This window comes from Equus quagga, chromosome 1, assembly GCF_021613505.1.
Source record: "Equus quagga isolate Etosha38 chromosome 1, UCLA_HA_Equagga_1.0, whole genome shotgun sequence".
In the NCBI taxonomy this organism is placed as follows: Eukaryota; Metazoa; Chordata; class Mammalia; order Perissodactyla; family Equidae; genus Equus; species Equus quagga.
Genome location: NC_060267.1, coordinates 84,022,218 through 84,039,548, shown reverse-complemented (window position 1 = coordinate 84,039,548; position 17,331 = coordinate 84,022,218). Strand labels below are relative to the sequence as shown.

The 17,331-nt window shown below is 40.0% G+C and overlaps 1 protein-coding gene across 1 annotated transcript; it reads right to left on the bottom strand.

Moving 5' to 3' along the window:
• Positions 1-735: 735 nt before the first annotated feature.
• On the bottom strand, positions 736-11,538 carry LOC124231727 (olfactory receptor 1J4-like). The gene is made up of 2 exons (XM_046648680.1): positions 11,044-11,538; positions 736-1,680 (listed from the first exon to the last, which is right to left on the bottom strand). The coding sequence occupies exons 1-2, from the start codon at positions 11,536-11,538 to the stop codon at positions 736-738; spliced, it is 1,440 nt and encodes a 479-aa protein (XP_046504636.1).
• Between the last annotated feature and the right edge of the window lie 5,793 nt (positions 11,539-17,331).

The window sequence follows — 17,331 nt, the reverse complement described above, 5'->3', positions numbered from 1 at the left end:
CCTTTCACTCTATTGACATCTACTGTTCTATAGACTATGAACTGCTAACAGACTCCTCTGAGCCACTGACTCTTGCTTACTTCTGTCCTTTGAAATGGCAAGAAAATATGCTCTATGTCTCATGATATTTCAGGAGAAGTTCCCCTGGCAGAATTCTCAGGCCCCTGATGATGCAGTTCATGAACACGAGGAAGGCTGAGATGTGAAATTATTGGATTCAGTCTCACATCATGCCTGTAATCCATGTCCCCTCTGATTTTCTGAAACTGCTGCTTAAACTGCCCAGTCAGCCAATTTCCATAGCGTAATTATCCCCAATGTGACTGATTTCAATCTACCAACAGTGTGTCGTTGAATGTGGAATTGGGAAGAAATGGATACAATCAGCTTGAATCCAGTGCAAGCCAGCTTCAGCACACCACTACATAAAGAATCAGTCCACCAGGAGCAGATTGTGACGTTAAATCTGTGTGTTCTCAATAATATAGTATAAAAAGTAATAAGCAAAAACTGACATATCTGAAAGGAGAAAAAGACAAACCCACAATTTATTTAGGAATAAAGAATATTTAACAATCCAAGTAGCAAACTTGACCTAGTTGACATATTAAGAACGCTATAGATGATAGAAGAACAGATATTCTTTTAAATTTATATAGAGTTGTCAAACATACAGTAATTTTAGGATATACATCTCACTGTACTCATCATTGTAATAAAAGAATTTAGTGATTGTCACTTAAAGAAATTAGCCCTAGTGACAAACATTCCTAGAGCCTGTTTTATATCTCTGTTCCTCAGGCTATAGATGAAGGGGTTCAGCATGGGGGTAACTACTATATACATCACCGAAGCAATCATGTCTTTGTCATTGGAATCCTTTGATGAGGAGAAAAAGTAAGCAACTGCAATGGTCCCATAGTATAAAGACACCACAATGAGATGGGAGCCACAGGTAGAAAAGGCTTTAAAGAGTCTCTTTGTGGAGGGGATCTTCAGGACGGTGGTCCCTATGTGGATATATGAACCCAGGATACTAATCAAAGGCAAGGTGACAACCATTGCTCCCTCAATGAACATGACCAGCTCATTGAGGGAGATATCTGAGCAGCTCATCTTCAGGAGTGCAGTGAGGTCACAGAAAAAGTGGGGAATGCTATTGTCAGCACAGAAGGACAGTTGGACCAAAAGGAGGGTGTGCAACAGGGCATGTGCACAACTGAGGAACCAGGACCACACTACTAATGAGATAAGCAGCTCCTGCCTCATGACATTTGTGTAGTGGAGTGGCTGACAGATGGCCACATACCTGTCATATGCCATCACTGCAAGAAGGAAATTGTCAATACAACCAAACAAAGTCAAAAAATAAAACTGAGAAATGCACCCCGAATAGGGGATGGTTTGTTGCCGAGACTGCATGTTCATGAGCATCTTTGGAACTGTGACAGATGAAAGGGAAATGTCAGAGAAGGCCAAGTGGCTGAGGAAGAAGTACATGGGAGTGTGGAGGCAAGAGTCCAGCCTGATGAGCAGGATGATGAGCAGGTTCCCCAGCACTGTGGTCAGGTACATGCATAGAAATAAGGCAAAGAACAGGCCCTGCTGCTCTGGTTGTATGGGGAGCCCCAGGAGGAGGAACTCAGACACACAGCTCTGGTTCTCAGGCCTCATAGTTCTCTTCTATATGCTGGCAATGAAGAAAGTTTGGGAATCTCAGGAACCTAGAAAAGATGATCAGGACCATCACATTTCATACTGCAATTCTCTGGGGAAAAATTAATTTTTAACTACACTCATTAATTTCTCACACATGTGGGTGCATACATCTTCCCTCTATCCCAGTATGGCTCCACTAAAACACCACACCCAAAGGCAGCGAACAAGTTCTCATCTCACAGAAGCAAGAGGGTATTCACTGCTTCACCGAACTATTATTTATTGAACATTGAGACTGAATGAGGACCTCTACTGACAACTGAGAATGTGGCAGTGAACAAAAAGGCAAGGTTCCTGCCCTCCGTAAGTGTAGATCTTGATGAGCATAGAGGGATAATTCACCACACCGAGACAGAGCCAAATCATAATAAGTCACTGTGGCAGAAATAGTAAATGAGTCTCAGCAAACTGGTATCGCTTGTTTCTGCCTTCAAATAATGTGAGACTCCACTGCTGAGGTGGTATTGTTGGAGCATTGTCACACTGTGTACCTGCCTGAGTCCCAGTGACCTACTGCTGCAAACTCATTTTCACTCTAGAAGTGAGTTTCAATTTAAAGCTGCTTGATGCCAGAATAGCTGCCAAACCAGAATAGTCCACAAAATATCTTCCATAAGAATGACGAATATTTTGTTAAACATTTGTGTAGTAGGCTAAGGACTTTGCTTACATTTCCTAACAAAATCCACACATAAACTGTACATTCTCAGATTTCAAATGATCTTTTCAGCTGCACTAAGAATGAATGTTCTTGCACCTATTTTAGGTTATAGGAATTAGAAACATAAATTATATAAATTTCATGTATGTATATTTATAAAGTATATGCATTATCATTTTCTGTAGGTTGAAAATTATAATATATTTGCTACTTCATGCTGTTCCATATAATATGTCTGTGTTATCAGAGACCATGCTCGTAACCGCTACACACGGAAACTTCCCCCCTATTGGTTAGGTGCACCGGACGCTATTTGTTCCTTTAATACTGCAAAGAAACCAAAGTAGGTAAAAAGTTTCCTAGTTTCCTGCCTAGGTAGTTCCCTTCACTTATATTAACCTATTTTCCAATTGCCAAAATACTCTCACATTCATTATCATTTATTCAAACAATAAATATTTATTGAAGACCTGTAAGTTTCATGAGACAAGTGTAATTACTTCCAATTTTTATATTGAAAACTGAAGTCATGGTGTTAAGTGATCTCCCCAAGTTCTTGCCATCTTTTGGTGGGGGTTCTTCACTCTAACTTCACACAGCCTGATGCCTAAAGTCTTTTTTGGGACAGGGCTAAACTAAGGGAAGAGTTAAAAAACTCTGCGTTACTCAGTCACATTCAGGTATATGAAAATCATAGCAGATCCATTTCAGAAACAGTGAGTTGCTTGGAGCTTTGTTTATCTCAGTCAATGATGTTTCAGAGGAAGATACTGAAGGAAAGATTTGGGTCATGGGGGAAAATCAGAAGCCCCAAACATGCATGCAAATCAGACACACACACAGACATACACACACACAAACACCCTCTGCTGATTTGAGGATTCCAGTCACCTGTGACTAGTTCCCATCCTAAGGGAAGGATAGGCAGTATGTATGTAGATCAGTCATAAACATTGAATATATACATACAAGTGATAAGTAACATGCAATGTGAGACATACACAATACACAGTGATGTACCATTTACCCACAAACGCACTCAGAATGCACAAAACATATCTGACACATGACACACCTGACAAACACTCAACTCATCACAATACACACACGTCACCAAAAACACAGAAGGCCATATACAATGCAAAAATCTAACAAGAAACACACACCAAAAACATACATGCACACCCAGCCACCCATTCACCATATCAAGCAGCGTGCACCTTCCCATTACTGAGAAGGGTGCTTTAGCACCTTATGGCACACATCCTTCCCTGAGGAATGTAATCGGCATTGGGCAGTCAAGCCTATTCAGTCACAGGCACAGTCATTAAACCACCACCAACAAACCATGCACTTGGTAACACACACATGTTAACATTCACACAGACAAAAGCAAACAGTACACATTCCTTCTCCCACACAGGAGTGCATCACCCACAAACACAGCTCACACATACACTATCACGCTGCTGAGCAGAGGTTTGAGCCCTCTTACACTTCAGTTCCTTGGTGAGGTCAGACTTCTCCTCCAGCAGCAGAGACAAGGATCTCACTCCCAATGCTGAGCTCTCATCCTCTCAGCTGTGATGCAAATATTTAAGATCACAGGCATGAATCAGGCATCCCTATTCACACATTAGGAATCTGATAACTTGGTCTACATGCACTAAAACAGAGCCCAGATTGGGTCTAACTCAGGAAAAGAATCAGGCTGTGAGTCAGATACATAGTACAAGCATATGCATGCAACTATCAAATAACAGAAACACAAGCACATGCACACACACATGCACCTATGAACACAAAGGCACACAAAGCCACGAGGACACAGATTGACTCATTACCAAATGCAGATTTCCAGTTAGCTCTGACCTGTGTTCATCCTTGGTGAGTTCAGACACCTTCTGCTCCAGAGTGTTACCCAAAGCCTAAGCATCTCTTCAGGAGACGTGGTATCCACATGAAAAGAAGAAATATCTGTGGCCTAAGCACTTCTGCAGAATTTCAGGTTCTGTAATGATCTCTGGAGCAATGATCAAATAGATAACATTTTAAGTACCAGCAAGAGGACAGAAACAAAGTCTCTAAGCTTCTCTGTCAGGGAGGAGCCACCATATCCAAATTGGCCAATTTCTTGTTGCCCTTTGTGGAGCTATGTGTCCCGGAGGCAGAGGAGGCTGGAGCCCCAGGGAACGGTGTCTGTGATGCCAGCAATGCCCTGGACTCCTTTCTTCTTGGTAATGGTACCAACTGGGACAAAGGATTTTTTCAAAAAGATTGTGATAATGGCTTGTTTACAAAGGTGTTTACAAGTTTAAGGGAAACTACTAAGGGATGGTGAGGCACTCCAGGGTAGCAGCAGTAGGAAAAATGTGCAAGGGGAGGGAGAGGTTATGACCATCTGATGAGACATCTGGGGTAGGAGAGGAACCTTAGACAATTACTGTGGACAGACGCTGTCAACCCATGGTCCAGCAGGGAGGAAAATAGAGAATAAATGCTCCAATGTCTCTCTCCTTCTGCGTTTTGATCTCTAGCTTGTGTTTCCATTGGCCAAATCCAAAGGGCTGAGAAGCCTGGTCAATACCATCCAGAAAGGTCAGAATCCTGAGACAAAATGGATTGGAGCAGCCTGGAGAATAGACAGAGGGGTAAATGGAGACTTTCTAGCACACGCTGATAGATAATATTTTCTAGTTACACATTTGTGTGCCAATTTGTGGATAGCAAATATGCTGATACATTTTGTTCTGCAGACTTGCTTCTTTCCTTGGTGTAAAATGGTCTGTACAGTTTCACCACAGAGACTGTAAACTCTTAAAGAGCAGGGATCACATTTTATAGAATTACCTTCTTACACCTTCCCCTTGGTTCCACAGTTCATATTTGATATCTGGCAGGGGCTATAAGGAGAATATTTTGGAATATCGTAATTGTCTGCCTGGATACCAACTTTAAATTTAGAGATAGACCTGTAAGACATTCTATTTTTTCTTAGTGAATAATTATGGACAATGGTTTTTTTTTTAACTTTTTATTTTGAAATCACTTCAGACATAGAACGGTAATGATTACACAAAAATTTCTCATATACTTTTCACCTAGGTTGCCCAAAAATTAATATTTAATCACATTTGCTTTATTACTATATAGGTGTGCACTCAATTTTTCCTATTACAAGCAATTTTTTATCCCCTCAGGAAGATTTGCCCTGAACTAACAGCCGCTGCCAATCTTCCTCTTTTTTTTTTGCTTGAGGAAGATTAGCCCTGAGCAAACATCTGTGCCAATCCTCCTCTATTTTTCTGTATGTGGAACACTTCCACAGTATGGCTGATCAGTGGAATAGGTCCACACTGGGGATCTGAGCCCACCAACTAGGGCCACTGAAATAGAGCTCACAGAACTTTAACCACTCTGCCACGGGCCCGGGCCCCAACTGCCAGCAATTTTAATCTTGGTCAATTGATTAAGGTGGTGTCTATCAGATTTCCTTACTACAAAGTTACTATTTTCATCTTTCAAATTAATAAATATAATGGGTATATATGATAAAATTTCAACCATTATGTATATCATACTTCATAAGAATCAAGTGATATTTGCTTGAAACAATTATTGTAATTGTGGTGGCCAAATGGTGATATTTCTCATTCCTTCAATCATTCTACATGTATTAGTTCTCTGTAAGAGAGAAGTGTTATTTCTCTATCATGTATGTTTTTTACTAATTTATTATAGCATTATAGATTCATATATTCTCATTTAGTTTCTGAGTCATAATCCATTATGGTTATTGCTCTTGCTTTTTTCTTTTATTTTTGCTGAGGAACATTTGCCCTAAGCTAACATCTGTTGCCAATCTTCCTCCTTTTGCTTAAGAATTATTTGCCCTGAACTAACATCTGTGCCAGTCTTCCTCTGTTTTGTATGTCAGTTGCCACCACAGGATGGCTGCTGAAAAGTAGTGTAGGTCTGCACCTGGGAACTGAACCAAGGCTGCTGAAGTGGAGCTCGCCGAACTTCACTACTAGGCCACAGGACAGCCCCTTGTTTTTATTTTTTTAATAATTCTATTGAGATCATTGGTCTGTTACAATGTGTAAATCCAAGGTGTACATTATTATATTTCAGCTTCTGGATAGGCTGCACCGTGTTCACCACCAACAGTCTAATTTCCATCCATCGCCATACAAATGTGTCCCTTTACCCATTTTGCCCTCACCACACTCCCTTCCCTCTGATAACATCCAATCTGTTCTCCCTCTCTATGTGTTTGTTGGTTTGTTGTTATTCTTTTTGAAGCTGAAATTATTCCATATTTGCCAGGGGGAGCCGCTTGGAGCTGACTCCTGTGTCCCCAGGATTCATTGACTGATTCCTTACTTTCAGGCTCAACAAAACTTTCCCAAATCTTCTTTGTATTTCTGGTCATGGAAACATCCATCTTTCTAAGTAACTTGGGTTCCTTTTAGAGAAGAATTGTACTTAAAGAGAAAATATGTTAGGTATGTTTATTGCTTACAAGGTTTCCTATATATATGTATAAAAGAAACACAGGAAGTATAAACAAGGAACTTATAAGCTAATAGAAATGGTTACTTATAGGAGTGGGTTGGGAATAGGGTAAAAAGAATGGTGGATGATAAAAGTGTAAATATTGATATTTCATTCATAGATTTCAAACTATTTTTTAATTTTTAAATTTTTTTAATTGCAGTATCACTAGGGATCAGCTATGGCTTACAATAGGCACTTGGTAATTGTTGAATAAATTCTTTTGTTCATTCACTCAATCACTTAACAAATAATGATAAAGGATCTCACAAAAGTAAGACACTGATATATGCCCTCAAGTTGTAGCAGTGAATAATATAAACAGAAATCCCTCTCATGGAACATGTATCCAAGGGGGGATTGCAGAAAAAAAAAATGCAAACGAAATAGTAGGTAAATAGTTAAAAATGCTGAGGTGTAATAAATATCAGGAATGGGAATAGGAAGAATCAAGGAGAAGTTCAAAAACACTACCCAATGTTACAGGGCTGTTTCTCTAAAGAAGCCAAGGCATGCTTCCAATCAAGTGGCTCCAAGAATATAAACTAGTATACACCACTACACACCTATTTGAATGGCTAAAAATGAAAGCAGTGCTGCTATCAAGTGTTGTTGAAGCTATGAAGAAACTGGAACCCTCATACACTGCTGATGGGAATGTAAAACGGGGCTACTACTCTGAAAAACAGTTTTACAATTTCCTTGAAAGTTAAATATATACCTAGAATATGACTTCTTATTTGCCCAAAGAAAAAGAATGTATATTTCTATGCATAGACTGACACAAGAATGTTTATAACAACTTTATTTAATAAGCCAAAACTGGAAACAACCCAAATATCCATCAACTGGTGAATGGACAAAAATGCCGCGGCATATCTATACAATGAAACGCTACTCGGCAATGAAAAGAATGAACTGTTGCTATATATTACAACATAGGTGAATCTCAAAGCACTTATGCTAACTGAAAAAATGCAACAATAAAAGAATACATACTGTATCACTCCATTTAGACAAACTCCTAGAAGATGAAGATGAATCTATGTGACAGAAAACAGATCAGTGATCCCTCTGGGGACAGAGGGGAGGAGCAAAGAGGGAGCAGGAGGGTAGGCATGGAGAAACTTCAACATCTTGATGGTTTGTGGTGATATTTCATAGGTATATACATATGTCAAAACTATTCAACTACTGTATATTTATATACATGAAGTTTACTTTATGTTACTTATACCTCAGAAAACACGAGGGGTATTTTTTGTTGTTGTTTCTTTTTCTGTTTTATTCGGTGAGGAAGCTTAGCCCTGAGCTAACATCTTTCCTAACAGCGAATCTTCCTCTATTTTATATGTGGGATGCCTGCCACAGATGGCTTGATAAGCGTTGTGTAGATCTGCGTCCAGGATCTGAACCCATGAACCCCAGTCTGCTGATGCACAGCATGCAAACTTAATCACTATGTCACTGGGCCAGCCCTAGAGTTCTTTTGTGTTTTTTTTAAAAAGAAACAATAACAAAAATAAATATGATCATGTCATTCTTTTATTGAATACTGTCCAATGGGTGCCCAAATCACCCAAACTCATAGCCAAAAACTCTACTATGATAGTTAATTTTACATGTAAACTTGGTTAGGCTATATTATCCAGATATCTGGTCAAACACTATTCTAGATGTTTATATGGAGGTCTTTTTCGGATGGGATTAGCATTGCAATCAGCAGACCTTGACTAAAGCAGATGGCCCTCCATAGTGTGGGTGGGCCTCATCCAATCAGTGGAGGCCCTTAGGAAAAAGACTGACCTCCCAACAACAAGAGAAATTTCTGTCAGTGTACTACCTTTGGCTCAAATTACAACTTTTCCTGCATTTCCAGCCTGCCAGCCTAACCTGCAGATTTGGTACTTGCCAGCCTTCACAATTGTATTAGCCAATTCCTTAAAATAAATCTCTCTCTCCTTCTACAAACAGACACACACATACACATAAACATGCACACACACTCTATTGGTTCTATTTCTCTGGAGAACCTTGACTGATACATCTACTATGACCTTAAGTGTCCTAAAAACTTGGTCCCCTGATATTTCTAAACTTATCACCTTCCATCCCTATCCCACTCAGCCCTGTTCAGCTACAGAGGACGCTTAATGTTCCTGGAATAAGTCAGGTACCATCTCACCTCAGAGTATTTCCAGTTGTTTAAATTCATACCTGGAATGTTTTTTCCCAGACAGCCCCATGCCTTGCTTACCTGTCCTCTCTAACATCTTCGGATGTTACCTTTCCAATGTGCTGTACCTGGACCACACAATGTTAAATTAACCCACCTGGCACTCTTTCTCCCCCTTTTTATGCTTCCTTTATTCATAGCAGTTTTTACTTACAATCAAAACTTAGATTTTATTTCGGACACAGAAACCCATCTTTTGTAGAGATTGTGTTACAGGAAAGAGACAATGACAATAAATTAAACAAGTTAAACACTGCTATGGAAAAAAAGGAGCATGATGAGAGGGGTCAGGAGTGCTGGGGTGTAAACTCCGCATGCAGTCTGATTTGTGGGGGTTTTTTTTAACTCATCTTCTCAGAAGTTAGAAAATTGTCTGGCATATAGTACTCGTGCAGTAAATATTTCTGTGTGCATGAACTAGGAATTCATGGTTTTACTTTTCCCTATTAGAAATGGGATCTCTCAGTTTGGGAAGAAGACAGCACTAGTTTTCCCAGACTAAAATTAATCAAACAGATTTAAGCTGTTCTCACCACAAAAATTCAACTTTGTGGGAAAAATTACAGATTTCGTAGAGTGGGGAAATTTGGTAATTGCATTAACTCCACTCTATACTCTGATTACATTTCTGCTACAGGCAAAATCAAATTAAGGTTTTTGGGCTTTAGCACACCAGCAAAAGTACTTTATTAACTAGCTACTGCATCAAGAAAGTAAGGATTCTAGACTTTACTAAAACTAAACATTAGAAACTTTACTTGACATTCGTAGCTTTGGAAAACAATAGAGAAGAAAGAGGAAATAAGGAGCTGATTTATATCTCATTTACTTCAACAGAATGACAGTGTGAGTGATAATTAAAAGCTGTAGTACCTATTTCTGAGGGATTTTTTTCTTTTACCTATCAAAACAATGTTCCACAAAAGTTAAACTGGCTCTGTTTGAGGGTCCAAATGTTCATTTCATTATAGATAAAGTGAGCTACCAAAGACATTTGAGAATTCTGACCATCTACCACCTGGGAGTCAGAAACTCAGGGTGTGAGAACGTACGGCTTAGTCCAAAACACAATCATGTTTCACACCTCCGAACTTAACCTAAAGCAAAACTAGTTTTATCTTTATAAAGGAAGCAGAAAACGATAGCATAATGTTTAGCATTTTAGCGAGGAGGTTGGTGTGTTTTGTTATATTAGCAAATATGAAACAGTATATTTATACTGGCAAATATAAAAGAGTAGTGCAACCTATTCAGAATGATTAATCACACACCACACTAATAAGGAGATGGTCCTTTGAAGACTACAAAGATGAATGTGTGTTGTGGGTAATGCCTTATTTAGTGTTATGGAAGAATAAATGCACCACAGACGTGACTCTCTGACAAGGTCAGTGGGTGAAATAAGAACATGGTAAGGTGATTCTCACTTGACTAAAAGGATATTCTTTCTGAAAAGAATCTCCAGAGCCAATATCATGTCTTTGTTCCTTAGGCTGTAGATGAAGGGGTTCAACATGGGGGTCACCACTGTATACATCAGTGAGGCAATCATATCTGTGTCATTGGAGTTGTTTGATGAGGAGGAAAAGTACAGTGCCATAATTGTTCCATAGAATAGAGACACCACAGAGAGATGGGAGCCACAGGTGGACAAGGCTTTCCAAATCCCTTTGGTAGAGGGGACCCTCAGGATAGAAGCCCCAATGCAGCCATAAGAGACCAGGATGCCACTGAATGGAAAAATTATAATTGCACCCCCTGCAGTGAATATGACTAGTTCATTGAGAGAGGTATTTGAGCAGGACAGCTTGAGTAGAATGGAGAGGCTACAGAAAAAGTGGGGAACGACATTGTCAGCACAGAAGGACACCTGGCCCAGGAGGAGTGTGTGCAAGAGGGCACTGCCACAGGAGAGAATCCAAGAGACAGCCACCAGCAGCAGACAGAGCCCCTCCCTCATGATGATGGTGTAGTGGAGAGGGTGGCAGATGGCCACGTACCTGTCATATGCCATCACTGCAAGAAGGAGATTATCTACACAGCCAAAAAGTTGATAAAAATACATCTGTGACATACACCCTGGGTGTGAGATGGAGAGTTGCTGAGTTTGCATGTTCATCAGCATCTTTGGGACAGTGACAGATGAGAAGGAGACATCAGTGAAGGCCAAGTGGCTGAGGAAGAAGTACATGGGTGTGTGGAGGCGAGAGTCCAGTCTGATGAGTAGGATGATGAACAGGTTCCCCAGCACCGTGGTCAGGTACATGCCCAGGAACAGGGCAAAGAACACACTCTGCTGCTCTGGCCGGATGGGGAGCCCCAGGAGGAGGAACTGGGACGCACTGCTCTGGTTCTCCCTCCTCATGCTGATTTTCACCCTTCTGGGAATGAAGAGAAATGGGAAATGTCAGGAACTTAGAAACACTGAGCATAGCAATTACCATATGGTTATGTACTTTCTCCAGTGTCCAAAAAAATCACATTGCACTCTTTTCACCTTCAATAGAAATCAGGAAAGATTCATTCTTTTTTTGACACACATGGAAACACTATGATAGGCACTAGGGAAGGAGTAGTAAATAAGACACAGTCTCTTCCTTTGGCAAGCCCACTTCCTCTTGAGCAACTTTATAGAGTATTGATTAAGAGCATGGCTCTGTAGCCAGTCTGCTCATGTTCTTGTGTCTGATTCTTGCTTACCCCAATTGTTGCTCTCTCGCCTCTCTCTTTCTCTTTCTTTCTTTTTCTGTCGCACATACACACATCACCTACAGCACTATTGGGAGTATCAAAGAAATGTACCATGTACTCAACACTAAACTCACTTCACATCATAGAATGACTATTATAAAAAAGAAGGAAATAAAGTAACAAGTGTTGGTAAGGCCGTGGAAAATTTGGAACTGCTGTGCATTTCTGGTAGATACGTAAAATGATTCAGCCACTGTGGAAAACATTGTGGTGGTACCTCAAAAAATTAAACGTAGAGTTACCATATGATCCAGCAATTCCACTTCTGAGGATTTATCCAAAAGAATTAATTCAAGGGTCTCAAATATATATCTGTACACCTGTTATTCACAATAGCCAAAAGATAGAAGCAACTTGTGTTCACTGACTAGTGGATAAACAAAATGTGATATATATGTACAATGGAATATTATAAGCCTTAAAAAGGAAGGAAATCCTGGGCATACTGCAACATGGATGAACCTTGAAGACATTATGCTAAGTAAAATAGACCAGTCACAAAAGTATAAATACTGTATGATTCCAATTATATGAGATTCTTAGAATAGTTAAAATCACAGAGACAAAAGGTAGAACTGTGGTTTCCAACAGCTATAGAGAAGGAAAACGAGGAGTTATTGCTCAATGTGTACAGTTTCAGTTTGGAAAGATAAAAACCTTCTGGAGGGTGATGGTGGTGAAGGTTGTACAAGACGGTAAGGTACTTAATGCCATGGAACTGTACACTTGAAAACCATTGAAATGGTCAATTTTATGTTACATATATTGTAACCACAATAAAAAATTTTTATTTAGAAAATATATCAAAAAAGTTATTAAATGAATGACTAAAAATAGCAGTCAGAAAGAGAGTGACGAAAAATTTCAAAAAATAACCTCATTTTGGCAGAAGGAGTGACCAAGATCACACATCAAGAATTAAAGATAACGAAGGTATGAGGAAGCCATCCAGCAAGATCAAATACTTTCTTGAAAAAGTATGTTTACTTCTGTGGTCTCTCTCTCACAGCAGAGAAAGATTAAGGACCCAGACGATGTCCCCAGAAGCTTAGTACATCCACAGCACTTGAAACATGGCATTTTTAATACAGTTGCCAATAAATAACTTACTTCATATCTTCCACTATCTCTCTCTTCCCTGTCCTCTCCCATGCTTCAAAATGGCTGAGTTGTGAGCATACATACAAAGTGACTGACATGAGAATCTGCCCAATGATGTGGCCAGAGAACTGATATATTACAGATTCTGCAGGACCGAGGAGTTATATCAGAATTCACAGTCATCTGATTAACTAGGCAAGGTTCCAAAATTGACTACATCATGTTTCCCAAAGTGGAAATTTAGAATTCATTGAATATTAATGAAGAAAATTTGGGGCCCGAGGGAAGTTCAGTAGCCTTCAAACCACAAAGACCAATTGCCACCAACTTATCATAAAGAGGGCTCTGCTTATCATAAAGAGCTGCCTGTTTATATCTAGAGCTGGGACAAGAGAAGAGTAAGGCTGTAAGGCTGTTTCACCAGGTGAAATGAGTACACATATTTCTATGTCACTCACTTAGCCCTCTGATCTACACACATGCAAAGTGAAGAGAATTAGAATGTGAGTGTGCTATACACAAAAATAGACACACAGAGGGACTCACTGTGACAGAGAAACAAACACAAGGTGCTGGGTTTTGGCCCTCTCTGACCTATATTCATCCTGGTAGAAAGTGGAGAGGTTTTCATGGATTCATATCAACTTACATGCAAGTTTAAAATGAAACACTCTGCTGGCCGGCCCGGTGGTGCTGTGGTTAAGTTCGCACGTTGTGCTTCTCGGTGGCCTGGGGTTCACTGGTTCAGATCCTGGGTGCGACATGGCACCCCTTGGCAAAAGCCATGCTGTGGTAGGCATCCCACATATAAATTAGAGGAAGATGGGCATGAACGTTAGCTCAGGGCCAGTCCTCGTCAGCGAAAAGAGAATTGGCAGTAGTTAGCTCAGGACTAATCTTCCAAAAAAAAAAAAAATGAAACACTCTGTCATGCACAGCTTAAAAGACACATAAACAGGAATCTTTCTAGACTGTTTTTGAGGATGTAAAATGGAATGGCCACTATGGAAAACAGTATGGAGGTTCTCCAAAACATTAAAAATAGAACTATCACATGATCCAGCAATCCCACGTCTGGGTATACACCAGAAAGAATTGAAATCAGGATCTCAAAGAGATATCTGCACTCCCATGTTCATTGCAGTACTAATCACAATAGTTAAGTTAGGGAAAAATCCCAGATGTCCATTGACAGATGAGTGGATGAACAGAATGTGGCATATACATACAATGGATTTTGTTCTGCCTTAAAAAAGAAGGAAATCCTGCTATTTGTGACAACATGGATGAACTTGGAGGACTTTATGCTAAGTGAATTAAGCCAGACGCAGAAGGACAAATATTCCGTGATCACTTTTATGAGGTACGTAAAATAGTCAAACTCATAGAAGCAGAGAATTCTTAGTGGTTACAAATGGCTGAGGGGAGGAGAAAATATAGAGTTGTTATTCAGTTGAAGTGAGGTTTCAGTCATACAAGTGAATTAGTTCTAGAGACCCGCTGAGCAGGTACCTGGAGTTTACTGCACTGTATTCTACATTTAAACATCCATTAAAAGGGTAAATCTCATGTTAAGTTTTCTTACCACACACACAAAACAGAGACAAAGGAAACTTTTGGAGGTGATGGATAAGTCTATTGCTTTGAGTGTGGGGAGGATTTCATGGGTGTATGCACATGTTCAAACATATCAAATTGTGTACATTAATTATGTACATTTTTTGTATAACAATTACACCTTGGTAAAGCTATTTGTAAAAACATGCAAACACCACATTCATTTACCCAGACAATTCACAAACCACCAGCCCAAAATCTCCTCTACACACACTAAGAATCACATGTAGTCAAACACAACACACAAACAATATAGAAAGAAGCAACATAAACACATCAACACAAACACACACACACGTGCCTTGGCAAGAGATTTCCAGCTCTCCATATTCTTTTATCAGCGTGATTCAATAAGACTTTCTGTAATGATGGAAGTGTTCTATATCTGCATTGTCCACTATAGCAGCACTAACCTCATGTAACTATTGAGGAACTGAAATATAGCTACTGCAAGCAAGGAACCAAAATTTTAATTTGGGTAATTTAAATTTCATGCCCACATGTGGCTAGTAGCATTATACAAGTCAGTGTGTGCATCAGTGACCCACTAAAAACACAGGGTATGCAAGCAATGTAAACACATATTTTCTTTCTCTCTCTCAGTCTTCACAAAACCACGCATATGTAGACTAAGCATTGGTTCCCCACCTTGCTCTAATCAATGCAAATTCTTGCTGGTCCAGGCTGCTACCTTAATACTTATCTCTTAGGCCTCCATAGCCTAGGGATCTTTAGCACCTTTCATGCCTATTTACAAGCACTAGAACAATGTGCAGGAAGATCCACATTTAACAACAGGACTAAGACCCAGGGGAACACAACCTCAAGCTTCTGGTTAGAGAAGAAGCCAACAGAGCTAATTGCCCAATTTCGTGCCTTCCTCTTGAGATAGATCCTGTGCAGGAGCAAAAGGGACTGAACCACAAGATACCCAGGAGAAATTTTCTCTAATGTCAGTGACATGTTGGCCTCTCCTCTGCCTAGTCATGAGGAGGAGGAAAGGGCGTGAACACTCTTGACCTGTGAAGAACACAACAATGGAATTTGCCTCTTCGTACACCACAGAAAGGCCCAGACAGAATAGTACCAGCCCTTGTAGATTCAGACACTACTGACCCAGAGCTGCATTAGAACACAGATTTCACCGCCACCATTCATTCCTTTGACGGAGAACCACAAAAGACCCACAGAAACCAAAGCAATCTTGAGAAAAATGAACAAAACTGGAGGCATCAAATGAACAAAGCTGGAGGTATACTACGAACAGAGATTAATCAGTGCAGTATGTTACTGATATGAAAACAGACATGTGGACCATGGAACGTAATACAGAGCCCAGAAATAAACCTATATGTACACCATCCACTAATCCTTGACAAGGAAGACAAGAATGCAAAATGGAGAAAGGATAGTCTTCAATAAATGGTATTGGGAAACTGGATATGCTAAAGAATGAGAGTGGATCCCCAATAACGTGAAAATAGCTGTTTGTGACATCCTGCCCCAGGGGCTAAAAATTTCTACCTCCTTCATCAGCAACAGCGTGGCCATGCAGGCATTGCTCAACTGCATCTTGGAGCAATTCATGGTCATATTCCTGTGTAAGGCCTTCCTGCACTGCTCCACTAGAGAGGGCATGGATGAGATGGAGTTCACCAAGGATGAGATCAACATGAATAACCTGATGTCCCCACTACCGGCAGTACCAGGATGCCACAGCCAAGGATGAGGGCAAGTTTGAGGAGGAGGCAGCCTAACATCTGGTACCTGGTAGAGTGTGGAAGCCCTGTGAGCTCTATTCACTCACAACTCGTTATCTGACAGCCAAGTCTCACCATATGCTCAATTGTTCTTCTTTCTGTCTCAACATTGCATGCTGCACAGCATGTGATTTTTGTGTATGATGTTCTCTATTCTGGATACTAGACACATATATAATTTACAAATATTTTCTCTTACTCTGTGGCTTTCCTTTCATTTTATTAATGGTGTCTCTCTCAGAGAAAAAGTTTTGAACTTTGATGAAGTCTCATTTATCATTTTTTTCTTTCATGGATCATCGAAGCAATCTTTTCTTAACCCAAGGAAACAGATTTTATCTTCAATTTACCAGTACCAGTTGTGGAAAAGATTATCCCTTCACCATTGACTTGCCTTCACGCCTATGTCAAAAACAAGTTGACCACAAACATAAGGTTTATTTCTGGAATCATGATTTTTTTGCATTTGTCTAAATGTCTATCATTAGGCCAGTGCTACACTTTCTTGATTATTGTAGCTTTACAGCATATTTTTAAATCAAGAAGTGAAATTTCTCCCCCTTTGCTCCTTAAGTTAATTAACACATCCATCACCTCCATTGTTGTCATTTTTTGTGTGGCAAGAACACTTAAGATATACTGCCTTAGAAAATTTCAAGCATAGGGCCCGGCCCCGTGGTGCAGCAGTTAAGTTCTCATGTTCTGCTTCTTAGCGGACCAGGGTTCGCTGGTTTAGATCCCAGGTGTGGACATGGCACCGTTTGGCTCGTTATGCTGTGGCAGGCATCCCACGTATAAAGTAGAGGAAGATGGGCACAGATGTTAGCTCAGGGCCAGGCTTCCTCAGCAGAAAGAGGAGGACTGGCAGTAGTTAGCTCAGGGCTAATCTTCCTCAAAAAGAAAAAAAAAAGAAAATTTCAAGCATATAA

Coding starts and splice junctions, on each gene's coding strand:
- LOC124231727 (XM_046648680.1), bottom strand. CDS start 11,538: ATGAGGAGGGAGAACCAGAGCAGTGCGTCCCAGTTCCTCCTCCTGGGG. Junction 1,681..11,043: donor ACACACTCCTCCTGGGCCAG/GTGTCCTTCTGT, acceptor AGCATATAGAAG/AGAACTATGAGGCCTGAGAA.